Source organism: Lygodium microphyllum, chromosome 15 (genome assembly GCF_053477565.2).
Source record: "Lygodium microphyllum isolate KBCC chromosome 15, Lygodium_microphyllum_v1.1.10, whole genome shotgun sequence".
NCBI classification, from domain to species: domain Eukaryota; kingdom Viridiplantae; phylum Streptophyta; class Polypodiopsida; order Schizaeales; family Lygodiaceae; genus Lygodium; species Lygodium microphyllum.
The window spans coordinates 26,842,500-26,862,856 of NC_141149.1; the positions used below are offsets into that span (position 1 = coordinate 26,842,500).

The window sequence follows — 20,357 nt, forward strand, 5'->3', positions numbered from 1 at the left end:
ATAGCATTCGCAATGGGAGTTGTGACACACTGTATGACTATACCTGGTGGACGACATTGAGACTCCTAATGTCCTCATTTGACCCCAATAGAGACTCAAAGGCAAGAGATAACCACACAAGATCCACATGACTACTAACAGATGTCTCCTGGACAGCCAAAAGAGTCCTCCTCTTTGGCCAATCTATTCCTACATTCATCAATATAGTGACCAGTCTTCTTGCAATAATGGCATTCTCCTTCTTGGACTTTTTATCTTGGGCAACCTTATTTGATGGCTGTCCAACGTCAGCCTTTTGCTGATTTTTGACATTTTGCCTAACTTCCTTTGCCTTCATACTTGGAAAGTATAACCACGACACCTAAATGCAATGCAACATTTTTCAGAGTTTGTTCCTCTTGCAACAAAGAGGCCTTTCAACCCCACAAACGTAAGAGGCTGCTGCCCTCTCTTCAAAGACAGCATTAAAGGGGAGAAAACCAAAATATTACTTAGGAAGAGAGTTCAGTGTGATGTTTACCAATTCAACATCTTGAATGACCTCATCAACATTGAGCAGCTACTCACGCAAATCCTATACATATATAAGGTGATCTATCATGCTATCACCCTCGTCCATGTTCACATTGGCTAACTCTTTGCGGAGATAGGATATCTGGGCCTCATTTGTGTTGCAAACATACACTCAAGTATATCCCAAGTAGACTTTGAGGTCCTACAAGATCGAATGTGTGGAATAATTGCCCATTTCATTGATAAGGTAATCAAAGATAGTGCATGTGCATCCTTCGAGTCTCACTTCCTCTAATCCTTGGTAGGAGGGGAAGGAGGGGTAACACCAACATCAACACTAGCACCAACAACTTGTCCTCGAGCATTACGCTAAGGTGTCTGAGGTGCAAGACCTCCTGATCGTTGCAAATCACCAGTGGCATAGTCTCACAAGTCCTTCACTACAAGAAGGTTGCAGACCATAAAACTCCACAACAGGTAGTTTGTGCCATCAAGTTTGTGTCCTCCTATGTGCGAACACCAAGGATGTTGCTCCCATCATTATGCCCTTGACATGCCATGCTATCAATGATGCACAAAAATCAACAGCCAAATACTTCACTGCTAAAGTATAGAATGTACTTTGTCGAGCATCAAAAATCTCCACAAGATTAGAATGCTAGTACCAAACATTCACAAATATGCCAAATGTGCCCAATATCACACAAATCAGCACTCAGCCTGCAGATGACAGCAATGCGCTCTGTATTGCACATGCCTCAACATGCATGCTCACAAAAGTACAGTTAATTGCAATTTAATACTGAGTCTCACCAAAATCTACTAAATTTTCCTAAAATTTGCTGTCCAATGACTATTACAGCAATTTAATGCTGCTGTATTGCTTGTTTTCTGCCTTGGAATGTGTGTCAAACAAAAGCCTCAAATTTCTTTGCAAAATTTGAAGGAAATCGAAAAATGTATACCTTACAGTTTGAATTTCTACAAGGATGTCGCCTCAAAATGCATGCCAAGAGAGTGAATAGCAACTAGAATCCACCCCACGATTCGTGCCGGAACCTCTAGACCAAATAGCCCCAAATTTATTGCCCAAATCAAGAAGAAATTGCACAATGTCAAGTTGTTGGGTGCTGATTCGCACGTAGAGAGGAAGGGAGGGAAATTGGAAAAATCGATGAGAAAGAGAAAGAACTGTAAAAGAGAGAAGTGAGGAAATAAAGGAGAGGAGAGAGAATGGATAAACTTATAAATAACACACATACATATACATGCAAACGCATATATCCATGCACAAACACATACTTGCACACCTACATGCATGAATACACGTGTATACACATGCGCACACAACATGCACACATATGATGTGAAAAAAGATGAGAGCAAACTCCGAAAAAAAAAAAGGAAATGAGAGAAAAATGATGAACAGGAGAGAGAGGACAAACACTTATGAGACCACACAAATAGAAACATACATAAAAAACACACACATATATTTGCACACATATACACATGTACACGAGGTGAAAAAAGATGATAGATGGAAACTCTGGAAAAAGAAAGGAGACGACAGAAAAATGATGAGGGAGAGAGAGAGAGTACACACACTTATTAGACCTGACAAATGAGCATATAAGTCACACATAAATATATACATTGTCGGCTTCTTTCTAACTCAACCACCCATGAACCTTTTAGCCACAAGAAACGTGCGCACCAATAGAATCTATGAGAGCGCCTAGTTTTGAAGTTAATAAGCAAGCTTGACTCTCTCTCCTCTTAGGACACCTTTTTGGGCTTGAGATTCATGGCAACATTCCCATCTCATGGTGGCGCTTACTCCTTGGCTCCCTTAAGCTTAAGAGCAAAATAAAACACTTTTCTTGTCATTTCCTCTTGGCTCCCTATTTGGACATTGAGAGTGTTACCAATAAAGGCATTATTTATCAAATTAGTGGCCAATTTATTTGGATCTAGAACAACCACAAGAAAGGAAAAACTAAATTATTTCTTTTACGTAAATTTCAATAGGAAAAATGTCCAACCAAATTCTATAGAAGGGGCTAAGGTGATTTGGGAAACTACCACATGTTGAGAAACCACTTCTTCAATTCACACACTTCATTTAGGGTTTTGCACTGACAACCTCAAAAGAGGCTAGTATCCACATTTTGGCCACTTTTTCAATGGGCACCCACACAGTGGTGTGCCAACCTAGATAGCTTACGCCTATGAATAGGAAGTCACTTCATTCATTCTTCACCACCCCTCCACTCTCTCTTCACTCATTCTTCACCGCCTTCTTTAGTCACACCACCACCGCTTCCCTTCTCTCACCAGCCCCTTCCATTGCCCTCACACCCCTTCAAGAGGACATTGCGGTGTGTGGCTCATGGCTGCCTTCACCCTTCCTCTTCTGCTTCAAATGCCCTATTCCAACAACAGGTTTTGCATTTGGAGCATCTTCCACTTGGCATCACCATCATCTGCTTGGCGTCAGCACCCTTCTCCTTCACGCTCCACCTTCACCTGCGTTTTTTAGTGTGCAGATCTTCTTTTTGCTTGGCGTCATCATCTCTAGCTTGACATCAACATCCTGGCCTCTGGCGACAATCTACTCACCGAGCGTCACTGATTTCATCACTCGTCTATCAAAGAGGCTGTTGGGACCAACATTCTCCTCCTCCATCACAAGGCGTCACTCATCTGTCATAGGGGCTGCTAGGACCTACATTTTGGCAGCTTGGCTTCTCCTCCATCACCTGCCATCACCCATCTGTCATAGAGGCTGTTGGGACCTGCGTTTTTGCAACCCAACTCATTTCCATCATCTGCATCATCATTATCCACCTAGCCCCAGCATTTGCACTGCTCTCCTTACATTTAACAACTTCAACACTCTAGGATTTGCACTTTGCTGCCCGGTTCACTCCCCGACATCAAAGGACTGCGGTTCGTTCCCTCAATAGCTGGTGATCATCTTCCACATCTCTGACGGTATTAGAGGACTGCGGTTGGCTCCCTCGACAGCTATCATTCACCTTCCACTGATTACTTCAATAGCCCACTACCCAAAAAACTACATTTCGCTCTCTACACTGTGCACATTTCCACAGGTGCTATCGCCTAATTCAGACGAGACAATGCAGTTATCTTTCAAGCTTCGGCTCCGTTGTATTAGCTTTTCTTCTCATAGCATAATTCAAGGCATCACCACCGTGTTCTTGTGTTTCTGAGTTTATCCCTTCTCGGTGTTTGCTACACACACTTTGCATTACTCCCTACAAACCCTACTATCTCTCTGCACTGTCACTTATTTTGACATGGTATCAGAGCATACCTATTATTTTTTACACCACAATTCATCCTATTTCAATCTCTTATCATGGACCTTTCAATGCCACATTTTCTCCATTAGTGTCCAGTCTGTGCACATGCTCACCGCTGCTCTTTGCTGCTGCTACAACAATCATCACCCTTCCACAATCAACCTCAACCCCTAGCAATATCATCTTCAGCTCCTACAACTATTGTTGCTTGTTGGGGGCACTTTCTCCAGCCTTGCTTCTCGACTTACAAAGTTACTAATCGGAAACTCTTTGTTACACTAAATTCAAGGTGGCTGATGCAGCAAATCCAAAAAGGGACTTAGCCACTTGAGTCTGAACATTTTATTGGGGGTACATGGCATTGCTCACAATTCATACAAACCAAAACCAAGTGCAAAAATTATATAAATAAACGTCTTATAGTGTCATGTCAAGTCCATTCTCAGAATCCACACAATCCCTAAAATCACGAGCAGACAATCTAGACTTGCAATGCAAGAGTTGTCTTGGTTATTAAAGTTAGATACATCACCTTCCTCACACCAAGACATACAAAAGAATCAAGTAAGAAAGGCTTCAAAACACAACAAAGTTCATAGACTAACCAGATAGCCACAACAGGCCAACTACACATTTAACCTTAAATCATGCACTCCAACAAAGCAGCTTTAATACTCTAGCAGCATGTCGTTGCACCTCTAAGATTGTGTCCTCACATGAAATAATGACCAACAAGATAAGCCTTTCAACAGCACAAACTTGCCAGCCTTTCCACATTAAGGAAAACGCCCGCACTTAAAATGTGAGCCTTCAGCTCTGGGACACAGCCTTGCACAGAAGGTCCCACCCCAAACCTTCAGCAGCATGTGGCCCCAGAGGCAACAGCCACAACAGCTTAATGATCTGCAACAACCCCACAAACTGAGGTCTCACACAAGCAGTGCAGCACATAGCATTTAAAACCACACAAGCAATACCTCCAACCTACTTCAATCACCATGGTATGGTAACTGTTTCAAATGACACAGTATGTGAAATTGCAAAACCTATTACACTTTCCAGCCAAGATACACTACCAAGCCTGTAAAACTTCCCCAAGAATAAGATGTTGCTTATGTACTAGAAAGTTTCCCAAAATTAGACATGTGAACCTGATTGGCAAACTTATCCCTGAAGATTTTGCTCCATAAGTTTTTTAGTCCCAAAATTCTGCTCTGAAAACAGATACTCAATGACTAAAGAGTAAAAATGGTTAACTTCAAAATTACTTTGATCTGTTTTATCCATGGCGGTCCCTAAAACATATCCTAGACAGATGGTCTAAACTCAAAACTCAAAGTTTGCAATGAGAAGAAACTAACACAACCACAAGTGCTACTCATGCCACACTAGTCGTGAGCGCAAATGCTAGGGCCCATGCACATAACAAGTCCCTGGCAAAAGTGCTAGAACCTATCACCTAGCACCTGACAAAGTTATGATGAAGTTAAGCGTCCCAGCAAACAAAAAAAAAAAAAAAAAAAAAAACTGCAACACAGTTTTGCAATGTAACTCAAGGTAGACACACAGGCAAACTTGATCTTCCACACAAAACATTGAGAAAAATACTGACCTAGCATAACTTAGTTAAGATACGTTGAAGGTGCAAGAGAAATGTTTAAAACCACTATCCAAAAGGAGGTACTCACAACATCATAATTGTCATCGTTCCCATCAACCTGTGGAATGGTTGGTACCAGTCTACTATTCTGAAAGCACACGCTCATGTCAGTGGATATTTCTGACCCTATAAACATCACACTAGATCGAAAGACAGGGCATACGCATTATTTTACCTCCTGCAAGTCACCAGCCCCATCTTGTTGAGGGATATAACTTCCAGGTAAGAAATTTTGAGCATAATCATCTCGTTTTCTTTTACCTGTTGTGAGACTGAAAAAATCCTGCCACCAAACATTCGCATTATAAAAGTTCAACATCTAAGATCCTCCACTTGAATTTCCTAAGCATCATTGGTAAGAAATAATCAGATACCTTTGTAACTGGAGGTTGAGCAACCCCAGTATCATCATCATCTCTGCTTTCTTCAACAGCTGTAGGCGTACATCGAAGTGGGTCACAGTATCACCATGTGCTTACACTAAGTGAACCTAGTGTCCACAAAAAAAAGAAAGGCAAACAAAAATGTCCTGTTCAAAACTCACCTATATTAACATCGACCCCTAATGGCTTTTGAGTCATCCATGGGGCAGGCTGTTGCTAAGACACAGAAAATCTGATTAAGAAACAAAGTTGAATACAGCAACCGAACAGATGTGCAAAATACTGGTCAAAGCAAGTTGGCTATGCCCTAAATGAGACAGAATACCATGTAAGGGGCAGGCCTTCCCACTTTGGCTTCTATAGTGATCCCTGTTTCAGCTGTTTCAGCAGGACCAGGTGGTAAAAAGTTGTTAAATACCACTGGCTCAGGCAATGGAGTCTGGACAGGAGTCTGGTTAAAATAAAAGAAGACCTAACTTAGAAGCCTCCATTTAAGAAACATAAAAACAGCCACAGAAATTGCAAGGTCTGTACCGGTGGGAAAAGGATCTCAGCAGTGGGGGTCTCGTACTCTTCTGTCCCCTCATATGGCATATTCAGATCATGGAAAGGAGTAATTGGGGTACCCCCTGGCCTTGGCATTGGCGGCCTTTCTGCATTTGCTTGAATTGCGCCTGATTGCATCATTTTCAACTCCCATAACTGATAAAAACACAGATTTGACGGACGATCAATTGAATGTGAGTCCTGTTTTGACCCTAAAAATCAAATTCATGTTAATGCAGAATCTTGCCCACAGCAATTCCAAACTTCATACCTGACTACAGTACAAGTTATGCTTAATATCTGAATACCATAAAAATTAACAAACATGAGTCTGCATACAGAGTGGAACTAGAATAATCCAGACTGGCCACAGGTGGGACACTGGTAGTTTGCTCTACCTTCGTGCAAAATGCAAGACCTTCTGCTGGAAACAGAATCAATGTCTGCTTGACTGGGCCAAGGCCTGCAACTGAAACCCTAAGCGCATAGGGCTTCGGGCTTATTCGCACAAAATTTACAGTGGAATCCACGTCTGGAAATGAAGGTTCCGTCTATTGTTTTGTTCTTTTTCTTTTTAAGTCTCTTACGATCAAGTGAGACAAGCATACCGATTGGAGCTCGTTCAGGACACTCTCGTCTACGCCTTCGTTGACGAAGTCGGCCCGGACGTTGTTGATGACGTCTTGGACGACATGGAGGTAAATGTTGCTGAGATTTGCGGCCATAATCGAATGCGGGGGTGGATGGGAGTCCGCTTGCACTGGGGTTGATCGCAAAGCAGAGAGAACAATCTTGCTGCGAATTTCTCGAGATGGAAGCGATTCGGGGGAGGAGGCTAGGTTTAGGGTGTTGGAAGGGGGTGGAGGGAGGACATGGATGGATGATAACAGTTTCCAAGTTGAGAATCAGTTGTGAGAGAGAAGGGAGGGGGGAGGAGAAGGGGGGGCGAGGCGACAAGAGAAGATGACAGAGGCCCCCTTTCGTATAAATACGTTTGCCCTCTCTCTTTATACGTGATCCTTCCTCGCTGCCTTTTTATACTGGCTGGCTTTTAGGGTAGTATTGTTCCAGCATGGCTTACGTGGCATATCATACCTCATGGGAACTTCGAAATCTTTTTTGTTGCATCTCTCCCATTTCCCTGCGTTAGCCTCTCGTTCTTTCCCCATCTTTTTCTTTTTTAACATTTCCTCTACTCCCAAACTCTCTTGCTCCCGTTCCCACAAAAAAAAAGAGGTTCAATGTACAACGGTGCTCGGCCGGGCAGGTGGGGTCGGCCAGGCGGGAGTGTCGCATGTACAACATCACAAGAGGTTTTGTGAGCGGCTCCATGTGCACTAGGCTATGTCCCCCCCCCCCCCCCCCTTGAATGCAAAACCTTCATTTAATATTTACTAGGCGCTCCGCGTCGGTGGGCGCGATTTTTGCGGGGGGCGGGTGGTGGACGCATGGCACCCGCCCCTGCGTTCTCTTTCTTTTTTGTGGGGGAGGTGGGGGGCTGCCATGTGGCACCCGCCCCCACCTCTCCTTAACTAATAGTATAGATAGAAGATGATGGTGAATTGTATAACCAAGCTCACTATTTCAATTTGTCCCAAGTGTGTGTAATAAACCCTTAAGGTCACAAGTTCCATCCTCGCAAGCTCCTAGTGGGGGGCTGCCATGTGGCACCCGCCCCCACCTCTCCTTAACTAATAGTATAGATAGAAGATGATGGTGAATTGTATAACCAAGCTCACTATTTCAATTTGTCCCAAGTGTGTGTAATAAACCCTTAAGGTCACAAGTTCCATCCTCGCAAGCTCCTACAAGGCACATTTAGGAGAAAAACCGAATCATGTTGACCTTATAAAAGGGACCAAACTTTGTGTTGATTACCAAAGGTATTCGGTACCACTCCAAAATGAGTTAATGACTTCGGGCCTTTATATGTTAACACAATATAATTTCTCTTGTAAGATGAAACAAATTTATTTAAAAACTTCAAATTTTCCACAAAATTAACAAAAATATATATGAAATTTGATTTGAAATGCAAAGGTTCTTTATTTGCTATTGAAGATGTTCTTTCTAAACAATATATCTTCCTAGGTATTTATTGTTTGGCCTTCTAATATAACTTTATTAGCATTCCCTTGGTTACACCAAGTCAATTGACGTCCACTAAGGCACATTGAGCTCTCTTGGAATGGTTAGTGCAACTAATTCTAGTTTTCAAGTTTGGGATCCACAAAAGGCTTCAAAACCTAGAATTGTGGGAGAGCCATCTTCATCACATAACTCTCTCTCTCTCTCTCTCTCTCTCTCTCTCTCTCTCTCTCTCTCTCTCTCTCTCTCTCTCTCTCTCTCTCTCTCTCTCTCTCTCTCTCTCTCTCTCTCTAGGGGGGGCAATGCACAAGCACTCTTGCATGCACCCTTTTTTTTTGTTTTTTTTAAAGACTCCCATAAGTGTCACAAAACATCTAGCTTAATTTTAAAATTAAAAAGGAAAATAAAGATCTCCCAATAATGGAAGAATACTTTGTTATAAATGTCATGCAAAATGTCTCAACTGTTTAAATTCTTACATAAAAGGAGGCAACAAGGTCCCTCAAAAAAGGAATGCATTCTTGTAATCGGATTCTACATCAAAGCTCCTCTTTTCACATGCGCCAATAAGAAATTGTTTTGGTCTATCATCTTGCTTTTATATTCATATTAGATGTGGATTATTCTACTATTCCTAAAATTTGCAAGCTATTGTGATCTTATCACTTGTATTTTGTCTACCTAGGGTATTTGGTAATTTTTCTTGTTATTGTTGCCTATGGATAGTGCTTCAATGTTTTGATAGGAGACTATGGATGCTTTAGTTTTTCATAGAAAGCAGGGAAGTTTACATCTCTCACAATAGCTTGAACCTATAACTCATAACTACTAATGGGCGGTTATTTTATAGAGTACTTTATGTAGTTTATTCATTCTCTTTTAGTATTGATGAGCTTTCCTACTTGTTAGCCATTACTCAAAAGTTCACCTACAAATTTCCCAATTGTGTCCTTGCAAATGAATGGTATATTGTGAAGCTTTTTATCATAGGTGTGATTATTCATTATTGATGTCCTTCTATTGCCACATTGCTCATTTTTGCAAACAAAAGTTTGCTAAAAGGGATGCATGCTTAGCCTATCTTTGTATTTTCATTATTTGTTTACCTCTATATATCTTAATTGCTCAAATTTATATTGCTCTAAAGAAGAGAGGTTGTTGTTTGTTTGTTAACAAATGAGTTGCTACCACTACTTTCCTTGAGCCTACCTATGTCACTTGCTTGGTTGTCACCCAACTTGTGTGATCAATGTATCACCTTGTCAAACATGAATAATCATTGTATTGATTCATGTGTTTATGAGGTGTTTTTCTAGCTTCCAAAAGCTAATTTTAGTCTAGGGAAGGAGTATTGTATATTTGCTTTTCACGGTATTGATTTTTTCAAGAATTTATAGTGTTATGCTTGTGGAACAAGTACCAACATACCCCTCTAATTTGGTTAGATTCCCAATATCCCCTCGTATTCTCAATTTCCCTTTGAATGCTAACAAAAGCTCTAAAAAATATATCATTTTCCATCAAAACCTAATATGTACAAGGCTATATATTTAAGATAATCTCACCAAGCTTTATCATTTTCCACATCCAACTCTCAACTTGCCTCACAATAATAGGATGAAAAAAACAAAAACGATTATATGTTGACATATAAATAAAATTGTATATGAGTTTTGCAATTATGAGTTTAATGCCTTAGATGATCACACTGAGGGCTTGGAAAGATAGGCTTCTTCTTTTGGTCCTTGGTATAATATGAAGTTTCCTTAAATTCAACAAAGGGTGACATGCTATCAATTGTAATAGTCCATCGTCACAAAATATCCTCCATCTTCAAATTTTGGATTTATGGCCCCATCATGTAAAGACACCTAAACTAGCATAGATATATGAGAGAGCTTGTATATCCTATATGGACTCTCTACTAGCATGGGTAGTAATCATGATAAGAGGTTGAACAATCGTTTTTGGAGGGATGTGTTTGTCCAAATAAACACTATCTATGTATGAGGAATAAATACCAAATCATTTCACAATTTAGATATATATTGCTCATTAATATAAACTTTTCAATTATGACCATAGTACCCTAGATCACCCCATTGAGAGCATGTAAAGACATGATACTTCTCAAGCTAATACTTTGTTTTACTCGAGTTTTTATAGATGTCCAAGTGGACAACATGTTCCAAGTAAGGATAGTCCATCAAGAATCTCTTTGACTATATCCAATATGAGAGTCTATCGTGATTGTCACAATAGGTTTGCCACTAATTACACAAAAATGTCATTTTTGTAGCTACGTCAACCATTTGAGTCATCTTAGCTATCATTATCTCAAAATCACGTCACTTCAGGAAAAACTTCAACAATGTCAACCATAATCATCAACCTTTTGAAGATGTTTCAATGTCTTTACTACCAATGTGAATTGGATGTACATCCAAGTTGCAAGTTATGATAATGAATGATGTCAAGCATGGGAATGATAGACTTACATCTAGAAATATGTTGTTGCCTAAGCGATGAAGTTATTAACAAGTAGTCAATTGCCACATTAAAAATGCATCTCGTCTGTTTGATGCCTTCCTCGTGATTTGCAATAATGCTAACATAAGGTGCTACTCAAAACAACCAAATGAACTCTCTACTGTTACACCTCTTCATAAGGTTTGACCTTAATATCACAGTGAGATTTTGGTAATAGAGTGAAACACATAGTCCCTATAGCTCACAACTCACCCTTAAATACTTAAACACCATTTCAGCTCCACACAACACCCAATTAAATAAAACTTTGCAAAACATGCCTTGAGATGGAAAGCAACCACATAAAGCACCAAAGGCAAGCTTTATCTTCAAGCTAACTTTCATGTATAAGGTGCTCAAAAAACTCACCTTGAAGGGAGGACTACATACATATCGACTAACTATTTGATGGATTCCTTGAGAGTTTCAGCAATGCTAGCATAAGCTACTACCCAAAACAACCAAATCAACTCTCTATTCTTACCTCATTCGTACCTCAACTTGCCCTTAAATACCCAAACACCAATTCAACTTTGCACAACACCCAATTCAAGAAAGCTTTGCAAAAGAAGGCACTACCTTGAGATGGAACGAAACCACACAAAGCACAAAAGGTAAGCTAGATCCTGAAGCTAAAAGGTGTGCAAAAAACTCATGTCAAAGGGGGAACTACATACACATCAATTACCCTCTCATGGAGTGGTACGGGATCATTATCTTCAAAACATTTTGTATTTCTATTAAGATAAACATCTCATACTCAATGGAAAGCCACTCAATCTCACAAAATAAATTTACATTAGAGGTGAAACCCAACTTTCCACCATAACAAGTAACAACATTATCCAAGGATGTGATATAGTGTCCACAAGCAAAGAATGCAACCACACTTAACATTATGCAAGGATATACTAGTCTTAGGGAGAGTGGGGTTTGTGGCATTAAGTGATTTTATGGCTTGAATACTTTTCTAGGAGTCATAGATCATCATTAATATGAATAAGGCTACCATACTCCATCTTGCATTGAACCTTGCATGCAAAAGAATGCATGGGGCTTAGCTCAAAGAATTCTAAGCAAGCTTAAACTCCAAGATGTAGACATGGTGGATGGTAGATTTGATGAGAATAGTGCAAGCAATGCAAGGAGTGAAATCGTTTCCATGACACACAAACGAAAGGGAAATTATGCTAAAATAGTTGTCAGTCCTAATCATTAGCAAGCTACCAGAGAGGCTAAAAGCTCTTATTTAGAGAATAACATCTCAATTAGCACTTATGAGGATTTTAACCATAAAATCACAATCAATTGGTGGTGCTTAGGAAAAACATGGATGAAAATGGTGACAATCTATCCAAAAGGGTTGTTTTGCACTGAAAAAACGTGTGTAGTAGTGTTCTACAAGAGTTCCTTCGTGCTTTTCAATGGATTACCACCCAAACCCATGGAAGTTGCCACCTGGTTCAATGCGATTCTCAAGAGCAAAGGTCAACTGAATGAACTCTACATATTGAGGGAATGGCTTTTATGAGATGGTGTTTAACAATAGGGAGGTAGTTCACGAGTTCTTGCCCAAGACACCTACTTCTAGGGCATAGACATGGAACATGCTCCCTGACAATGCTAGGGGATTGTGTCACTTTATGTTTCCCCCTTGGTTGGCACTTTACATGACTTTGCTTTCACACTGAGTCATGGGGACATTACCATAGAGTATCCAAAGATTTCTATAGAAGATGACAACAAAAGGCTTAAATAAGTTATCATGGATGGAAGTGGCTAAAGCTAATCAAAGGCAATGCAAGAATAAGGGTTATGGACCCTAAAGAGGACGATAGAGAAGTTTGGCAACTCTTAAGAGTTGTAGAGACAAGTAAAGCAACTTGATGTAAAGTACAATGGTTTGATTTTTTTTGGAATAAGGCCTCCATCCCTAAGAACAACTATGGCTAGGCTACCTCTTTTGCCGATCTCAACAATGTTTCATTGGACCAGCTTGACATGAAAAATATAGGCATGAATGCTTAATTTTCAAATGCCCTTGGAAAAGGTTATGTTGGGCAAAATGACAATAAGAGACAATGTTGGTTTACTTCACAATTCAAACATGAAAAGCAAGAGGGATAAGAGGATCTCAAGAAAAGTAATTGGCTCAATGATCAAACTTTATTAAAATATGTTGATGATAAGGGTCTCAAACAAGGCAAAAATTAGATCAACGATCTAATTGTCTTGAGATCAAATTATGGCAATGTTAAAAGATCATTATTTTTGGCAATGAATTCTCAAGTGTGATTTTGATGTTGTTTTGGTGCAAGAACACAAACTACACAAGTGGAGGTGAATTTTCACATAAAGACTACACCTACACTATGAAAGGATTGAAAAGGCCAAAACTTGTGCAATGTGAGACTTCTCAAAGCCTCTAGAGAACCAATTTGCATCCATAGATTGGAAGATGAAGCAATGTTAATTGTTTCTATAAATTGGCAGATGAACAAATCAATCCGATAAACATATATAGATTCATGTTAGAAGATCAAGAAGAAATGTTTGGCAATAATTAGGTAGGATATCTTATGAAAGTGGCCTCTCATAGAAGACTTCAATATGGTCCTAAATTGATCCAATGCTTCTATCATGCATGCATAGATACATTACCTTTGGCAAACATAAAAGTTAGGAAAATCTTGATTAACCTCCTAGCCACTCAAGATGATAGCCTCTTTTAGCACCACACTGGTATCTTTAGACAGATCCATGCAGTATTTTTAGACCAACATTTAGTGAGTCCATTCACACTAATTACCTATCCTTTGAGCCTTTGGTTCATATACTCTTGTGCCCTGATGTAGATTATCTCTTAACCCCTTGACCTTGTCAATGCCTTATTGTATTGGTCCATTACTTCCTATTAGCGCTATGATTGAGATGTCCTATTAGTGCTACGGTTGAGCTATCCTATGGATCATGTTTACTCAAGACCCTTGTCTTGACATCAGTTTCCCCATTATATTTTCATGTGTAACAGTATGCAAGCATGTTACATAGTTTACATTGAAATTTGGGTAGGATAAGCTCCATATACTATGTCATTTTACCAAAGGTGGTGTTTACTTCAATTCAAATGATAAAATCTAGCTCAAAAGCATTGATAAGATCATTGTAGAAAAGTGCTATACTATTTTACAAGTATGTTTATGCATGATAAATGAACTTACAAAGGTTACAAATCAATCGGCAATGGTTAAAATAAAACTTTACAAACCATTTTTGTTGGGGTACATCTACTATTATGTATTATTTTCATTATGGCTCTAGTAATGACCAAACCACCATAGCTCTCTTGAACTTATTAGCCTTCCCAAACCTCTTAAGTTAGTTTTGAGTATCTCAAATTTGAATTTGAATTTTTGTAATATATTACTTTCATTATGGATTCAAACTACCATAACTCTCTTGAACTTGTTAGCCCAAGGGAAGGGCAAGAAGTGAGCTTTTTGAGTGAGCTTTTTTTGGCAACCCCTCTATTCTTGTTCCACATAGTTCACTTATTCTACCCTTATATGTATCCAGCTCCACCTCCACTTTCATCACCACCACCATTGCTACCTTTACCACAACCATGACCACCACCACCTTCACTTACTTACTTACTCACTCACACACAAATATACAAAGATATACACACATATACACTCTTTCTAGACATAAGCAATCTCTATTCTTCTCATATTTGATGTGTGTTCTCTACTCCTTGCTCATATTATGTCTGCTATGTTGTGTAATTTCTACATGGTATCAGAACTAAGGCTTTGAGGAGTGAAGGTTACGCAAGAGACAAGGGCTTCGACAACAAAGAGGATAAATATTGTAAGCTACATCATGTAGTGGTGCTGGTACATCAGGTGGTACTACTACTATACTAACAATTCAAATATAAATGATTCATCCACCAACCTTTAGTGAAGGCAAGTTAGATGGTACAAACTATACTTTGTAGAAGTTTAAAATCACAAGTATCCTTGATTCTTATGAGCTTCTGGAGATGGTATTGGGGATTGACCCAGAACCACAACCCACCTTTGACCCATCAAATTTGAGTGTTATGATTCCTTTGAATACATATCTACTATGAGCTTGAAAACGAAGGAACACATATGCATTATGTGCCTTACAAGTTGTTCTAATAGTGTTTTAACCTTGATTCAGCATATAAATAAGGCATTAGAGGCTTGAAACATATTGTGAAGTCAATATGAAATGCAAGATTAAACAAGGATTCAAAACTTGGAGAATCAACTAACAGCAAATAAGTTTGCAAAAGGAGAGACAACTAAAGTATTCATGACTTAGATCAAGAATCTGTGCAAGCAGATGGCTAGCATTGGGATACAAAATATTGGTGAGGACTAGCTTGGAGGAGTCTTTGGATTTGCCTATCAAAGTTTGATGGATTAGTAATTGCCCTAAACACTAAGGTGAGACCTTACTAATGGAGTACTTGAGGCTTAAAGCCTGAGAAGGTAGTAGCAGTCGAGATGTTATATTCTTCGCCAATGCAAAAGAAAAAGGTGGTACCTCTACCAATGATGACAAAAAGAAAAAGGGTGGTAAGAAAAAACTTTAAGGAGAGTACTTCTATTATAAGAAGAAAGGACATCCAATTGTAGATTGTTGTGTCAAGAAGGCACATGAAAAGAATGGCATCGTGAAGACTAAAGGGAAGAAGACAACCAATATAGGTAAAGCATAGTTGGAGTTATTCATGGTGACCATTGAGGAAGTGTGTTCCTTGGTATAAGAAATATCTAATACTAACTCATAGGTATTGGATAGTGGTGCCTCCCGTCACATGAGCAACAAAAAAGGTCTATATAGTTCTATGAAGCCTTTAAAAGAATCCATCATTATGATGGTTGGGAATGATATAAAATGCCTTATTGAGGGCACATATACTATTTTCTTTACTACTACAAATGGCGAACTCAAAAATATTTCAAATGTGTTGTATGTTCCAAAGATTAAGAGAAATCTGTTATGAGTTGCTTCTATAACTAATCTTGGCCATGAGGTGAGGTTCACTAAGGTAGGTGTAGGAATTATTGATAGTGTTGGCAAAGTTGTCTTGACAAAGGAGAACGACAAAACAACCTATATAAGCTAAGTGCTCTTATAGCCATTGCTAGTGTGGGCACAAGTAATTTTGGCATGAAGAAAGAAGGTTCACTAAGGTAGGTGTAGAAATTATTGATAGTGCTAGCAAAGTTGTCAGCAAAGGAGAAAGAATGAACAACCTATATAAGCTAAGTGCTCTTATAGCCACCACTAGTGTGGGCACAAGTAAACTTCGACATGAAGAATTGGTCACATTGATTCTGTAGTGTTAAAGGAGATGTATAAGCAAGGTATGGTTGCTCACCTACCTATAGTGAAATGAAGGAACCATGTGAAGCTTGTATGATGGGCAACCAACAAAGAGAGGCATTTCCACAAGAATCCAAAAATAGAGCAAAGGCTCCTTTAGAGTTGGTACATGCTAACTTATATGGTAAAATGCCTACAAAAGCCTTGGAAGGATCTTCTTATTTTATGTTGATCGTCAATGACTATAGTAGGAAGATGCGGGTGTACTTTCTTCATGATAAGGCTCAAGCTTTTGTTAAGTTTAAAGAATAGCTAAAACTTGTTGAAAATAAAATAGGGCAAGTGTCGAGAAGTTTATAATAGATGGTGGTAGTGAGTTCAACTCAAAGGAGTTTGAAGACTTTTGCAAGAGCAAAGGGATTAAGCGTCAATGGATAACATCTCATACACCTTAGTAGAATGACATTGTTGAACATCAAAAGTGCACTATTGTGAAAATAGTAAGGTGCATGCTTAAGGGTAAGGGATTATCTAACTAGTTTTGGATAGAAGTTATTAATATTGTAGTCTACATTCTCAATCAGAGTTACACAAAAGCTCTTAAGGGTAAAAATCCTCACAAGGCCTATTCTGGTAAGAAACCATCTATCTCACATTTTAGAAATTTTAGGTGTAAATGTTATACACATGTTTCAAAGGATAAGAGAAACAAGTTAAATCCAAAAAGCATTAAATGTATCTCCATGGGTTATAGTGATAAGCAAAAGGCTTACAATTTGTATGACCAAGTGGCAAATAAGATCATAGCAAGCTATGATGTGGTATATTCAAGGAGAAACCACATATAGTGGAGAAGGAGAATATAAGTTTTTCCACTTTGTCATCCAACAAAGTAGTCCATTATGACCATATCCCAAGAGATACCCCTATCCCCAAGGAGGAGGAAGTATCATCTTTCGAATGATGAAGACAAAGTTTTCCAACCTATGTTGCGCCATCAGAAAAGCCATTGCTATGATGGGTGAAGCAGCTCTATGATCGCAGTAATCCTATACCTACCACAACAGAGGAAAAAGCAAATGGACCAAGGAGGTCTCTAAGAATAGACGAGTAAATAAATGCATTTGCTCACATAGTCAATATGGCCTTGATGGTTGAGATTATGAGAGAAGTAAAGGAGCTGGTAGACTTGGAAGAAGCACTTGCAGATCCAATACGGAGAGCAGCTATGCAAGTTGAGTATGATAGCATAATGAAGAATGATACTTGGGAGCTAGTGGGTCGACCAAAAAATAAATAAATTATTGGCACCAAGTAAGTCTGGAAGGTAAAGTACAAGGTTGATGGCAACTTAGATTAGTTGCACATGTTAAAGGATTTGATTTTCAAGAATCATTTGCTTCAATTATTAGAATGATCACTATTCGCACAAGAAGTGGCCAGTTTACCCAATGGATGTTAAATTAGCATTCTTAAATGGTGACCTCAAGGAGGAGGTGTACGTGGCTCAGCCACTAGGGTTTGAGGCATTCCGAGAATAAGTTTGTAAGCTAAAGAAGGCATTATATGGGTTGAAAGGAGCCCCTAGAGCATGGTACTAACACATAGATAAATTCTTTCTAGGTTTGAATTTCAAAAGATGTGCTCGAATGCTAACTTGTATATTTATAGAGATGGTGAAAAGTCTATAGTGATTGTCCTATATGTGGATGATCTTCTTATTATTTGTGACTATGAAGATATGATCCATCATACTCGAAAGGCTTTGAGCTCAGAGTTTGAAATGATAGACTTGGGGTTGTTGCACAATTGTTTGTGGATTGAAGTTTGGCAAAATCTTCATCTCTCAAAAAAAGTATGCATGGGAGATCTTAAAAGCATTTGGCATGACTGAGTGTCAGAAGATAGCTACACCTATGGAGGTCAATGTGAAGTTATCCGTTGAGGATACATTAATACTAATAGACATTTGGAGGTATTAGAGGTTAGTTGGCAACCTCATCTACTTACGTAACACCTGACCAAATATCAGTTTTGATATTGGTGTTTTGAGAAGATTCTCAAACAAACCATGAGAAAGTCATTGGAAAGCTCGGATGCGGGTGTTCAAATACTTGAAGGGAACTATTGACTATGGTATCACATATAGTTTCAAAAGTACTCTTATGGGAAATTGTGACTCAGATTGGGCATGTGACAGTGATTCCAATAATTTAGTGTTTGGATATTATTTCTCTTTAGGTTCAAGAATATTCTCTTGGATCAGTAAGAAGCAACCAATTGTGGCATTGTCTTCTACCAAAGCAGAGTACAAGGTCGCTTGCTTTGCTGCATGTAAAGTAGTATGGTTAAGAGGATCCTATGGTATATGGGAGTACATGATGAAGATCCAGCAGTACTAAGATGTGACAATCCTAGTTGCATCACCATTGCTAAAAATCTAGTTTTCATGGATGCACCAAACACATTGAGTTCTAGTATCACTATGTGTGTGACTTGATTGAGGATGGGATAATAGAGCTGGTGGTCTACTATACAATGGAGGACAATGGACCAGATATCTTCATCAAAGCTCTTACGAGGGATCTCCTTTGCATTCATCTTCAAAGACTTGGTGAATGTAGTTCACCTACAGGTGGACATTGAGGGGGGGTGTTAGATATGCTCAATGCCCCATCCTCATAAGGTGCCACCAATGATCCATGGTGCTCTAAGTTGTAAGGCCCCAATTATGAGGAGAAGCCATATGTGAGCATGGACATTGGGTGGGTCTTGACTTGTATATCACATGATGTTGATGTCTAAGTTATAAGGCCCCAATTATGAGGAGAAGCCATGTGTGAGCACGAACATTGGGTGGGTCCTGAATTGTATATCACATGATGTCTATGTGATCAAATGGCAAAAAGGTGATCTTTGTGAATCTAGCCTTTGCGCTAGATAGAGTAGTTATATTGGTAGCAACTCAAGACACAATGCATCACTTTGTAGGGTGTGGGAGTTATTAGGGACCCCTATTTTGGGGTCTAGGGACAACATCCCTGTCTTGATGATAAATGGGATATTTCCTAGCAGGTTCATAATATGGTCGAACATGCTGACTAGACTACCTTCCTAGGCTATAAAAGGAAGACCTCTCTAAAGCCATTGTCAATCTATCTTTCACCCAGTCAGAGTTTTTCTAGCTACCCTTAAGCTCTTTGTCTATCATTTGTCTGGATCGCAATCTAAGCTTCGTAGTGGAAGCACACGGGTGGACACAACCATCTTTGTATCAATTTGTTTAAAATTAATATAGTCTCTATTATTCTCATATTTGATGTGTGTTCTCTACTTCTTGCTCGGATTCTATCCCCTATACTGTGTAATTTTTACAACTTGTTCTCTCTATCTCCCTCTTTCTTCCTCTCTTTCTCTCCACACAAACACACATTCTCTCTCTCTCTCTCTCTCTCTCTCTCTCTCTCTCTCTCTCTCTCTCTCTCTCTCTCTCTCTCTCTCTCTCAAATAACTACCTTTGTCTCTCAATTTGTCCTTTTTGGCCTTAGCATAGAGATTTAACAACTCCACGTCCTTCAGTACCTCCTTCTTGTTCTATCCCTTCCCCTTCCCTCTCTCTCTCTCTCTCTCTCTCTCTCTCTCTCTCCACAAAATCATTCGTGTGACCACTCTAGGTTGTTAAAATATATATTTTATTATATTATGAAAAGTATTGCAAAGACATATTATATTTGGCAAACACTTAAATATACACATAGTACAAGTGCATGCATGCCAAATGTGCCTTCCCTTCTACTACACAATCCATAAATCCTGGCAATTAAATATTGGATTATTTGCAATGTGCATATCATAATACTCTTAAAAGACACTTAAGCCAGGTAGAAAAAACATAGAGTTCTGACAACCCTCATAACCATAAAAATCTCTTCAATTTTGTTA

The 20,357-nt window shown here is 39.1% G+C and overlaps 1 protein-coding gene across 3 annotated transcripts in view; it reads right to left on the reverse strand.

The window, feature by feature from the left end:
• Window positions 1-7,406, reverse strand: part of LOC148024370 (uncharacterized) — a 54,257-nt gene extending 46,851 nt beyond the window's left edge. Inside the window, exons 1-8 of one of the 3 annotated variants that reach the window (XM_087693999.1) lie at window positions 7,040-7,406; window positions 6,420-6,587; window positions 6,211-6,336; window positions 6,047-6,095; window positions 5,877-5,935; window positions 5,678-5,785; window positions 5,531-5,590; window positions 4,994-5,056 (exon numbers count right to left, since the gene is read on the reverse strand). In XM_087693999.1, coding sequence (XP_087550125.1) covers window positions 4,994-5,056; window positions 5,531-5,590; window positions 5,678-5,785; window positions 5,877-5,935; window positions 6,047-6,095; window positions 6,211-6,336; window positions 6,420-6,587; window positions 7,040-7,156 — 750 coding nt within the window. In that variant the 5' untranslated portion in view covers window positions 7,157-7,406. Of the gene's footprint in view, window positions 1-4,993; window positions 5,057-5,530; window positions 5,591-5,677; window positions 5,786-5,876; window positions 5,936-6,046; window positions 6,102-6,210; window positions 6,337-6,419; window positions 6,588-7,039 lie in introns of all 3 variants that reach the window. The other 2 variants (XM_087693998.1, XM_087694000.1) reach the window with 2 other exon arrangements.
• Between the last annotated feature and the right edge of the window lie 12,951 nt (window positions 7,407-20,357).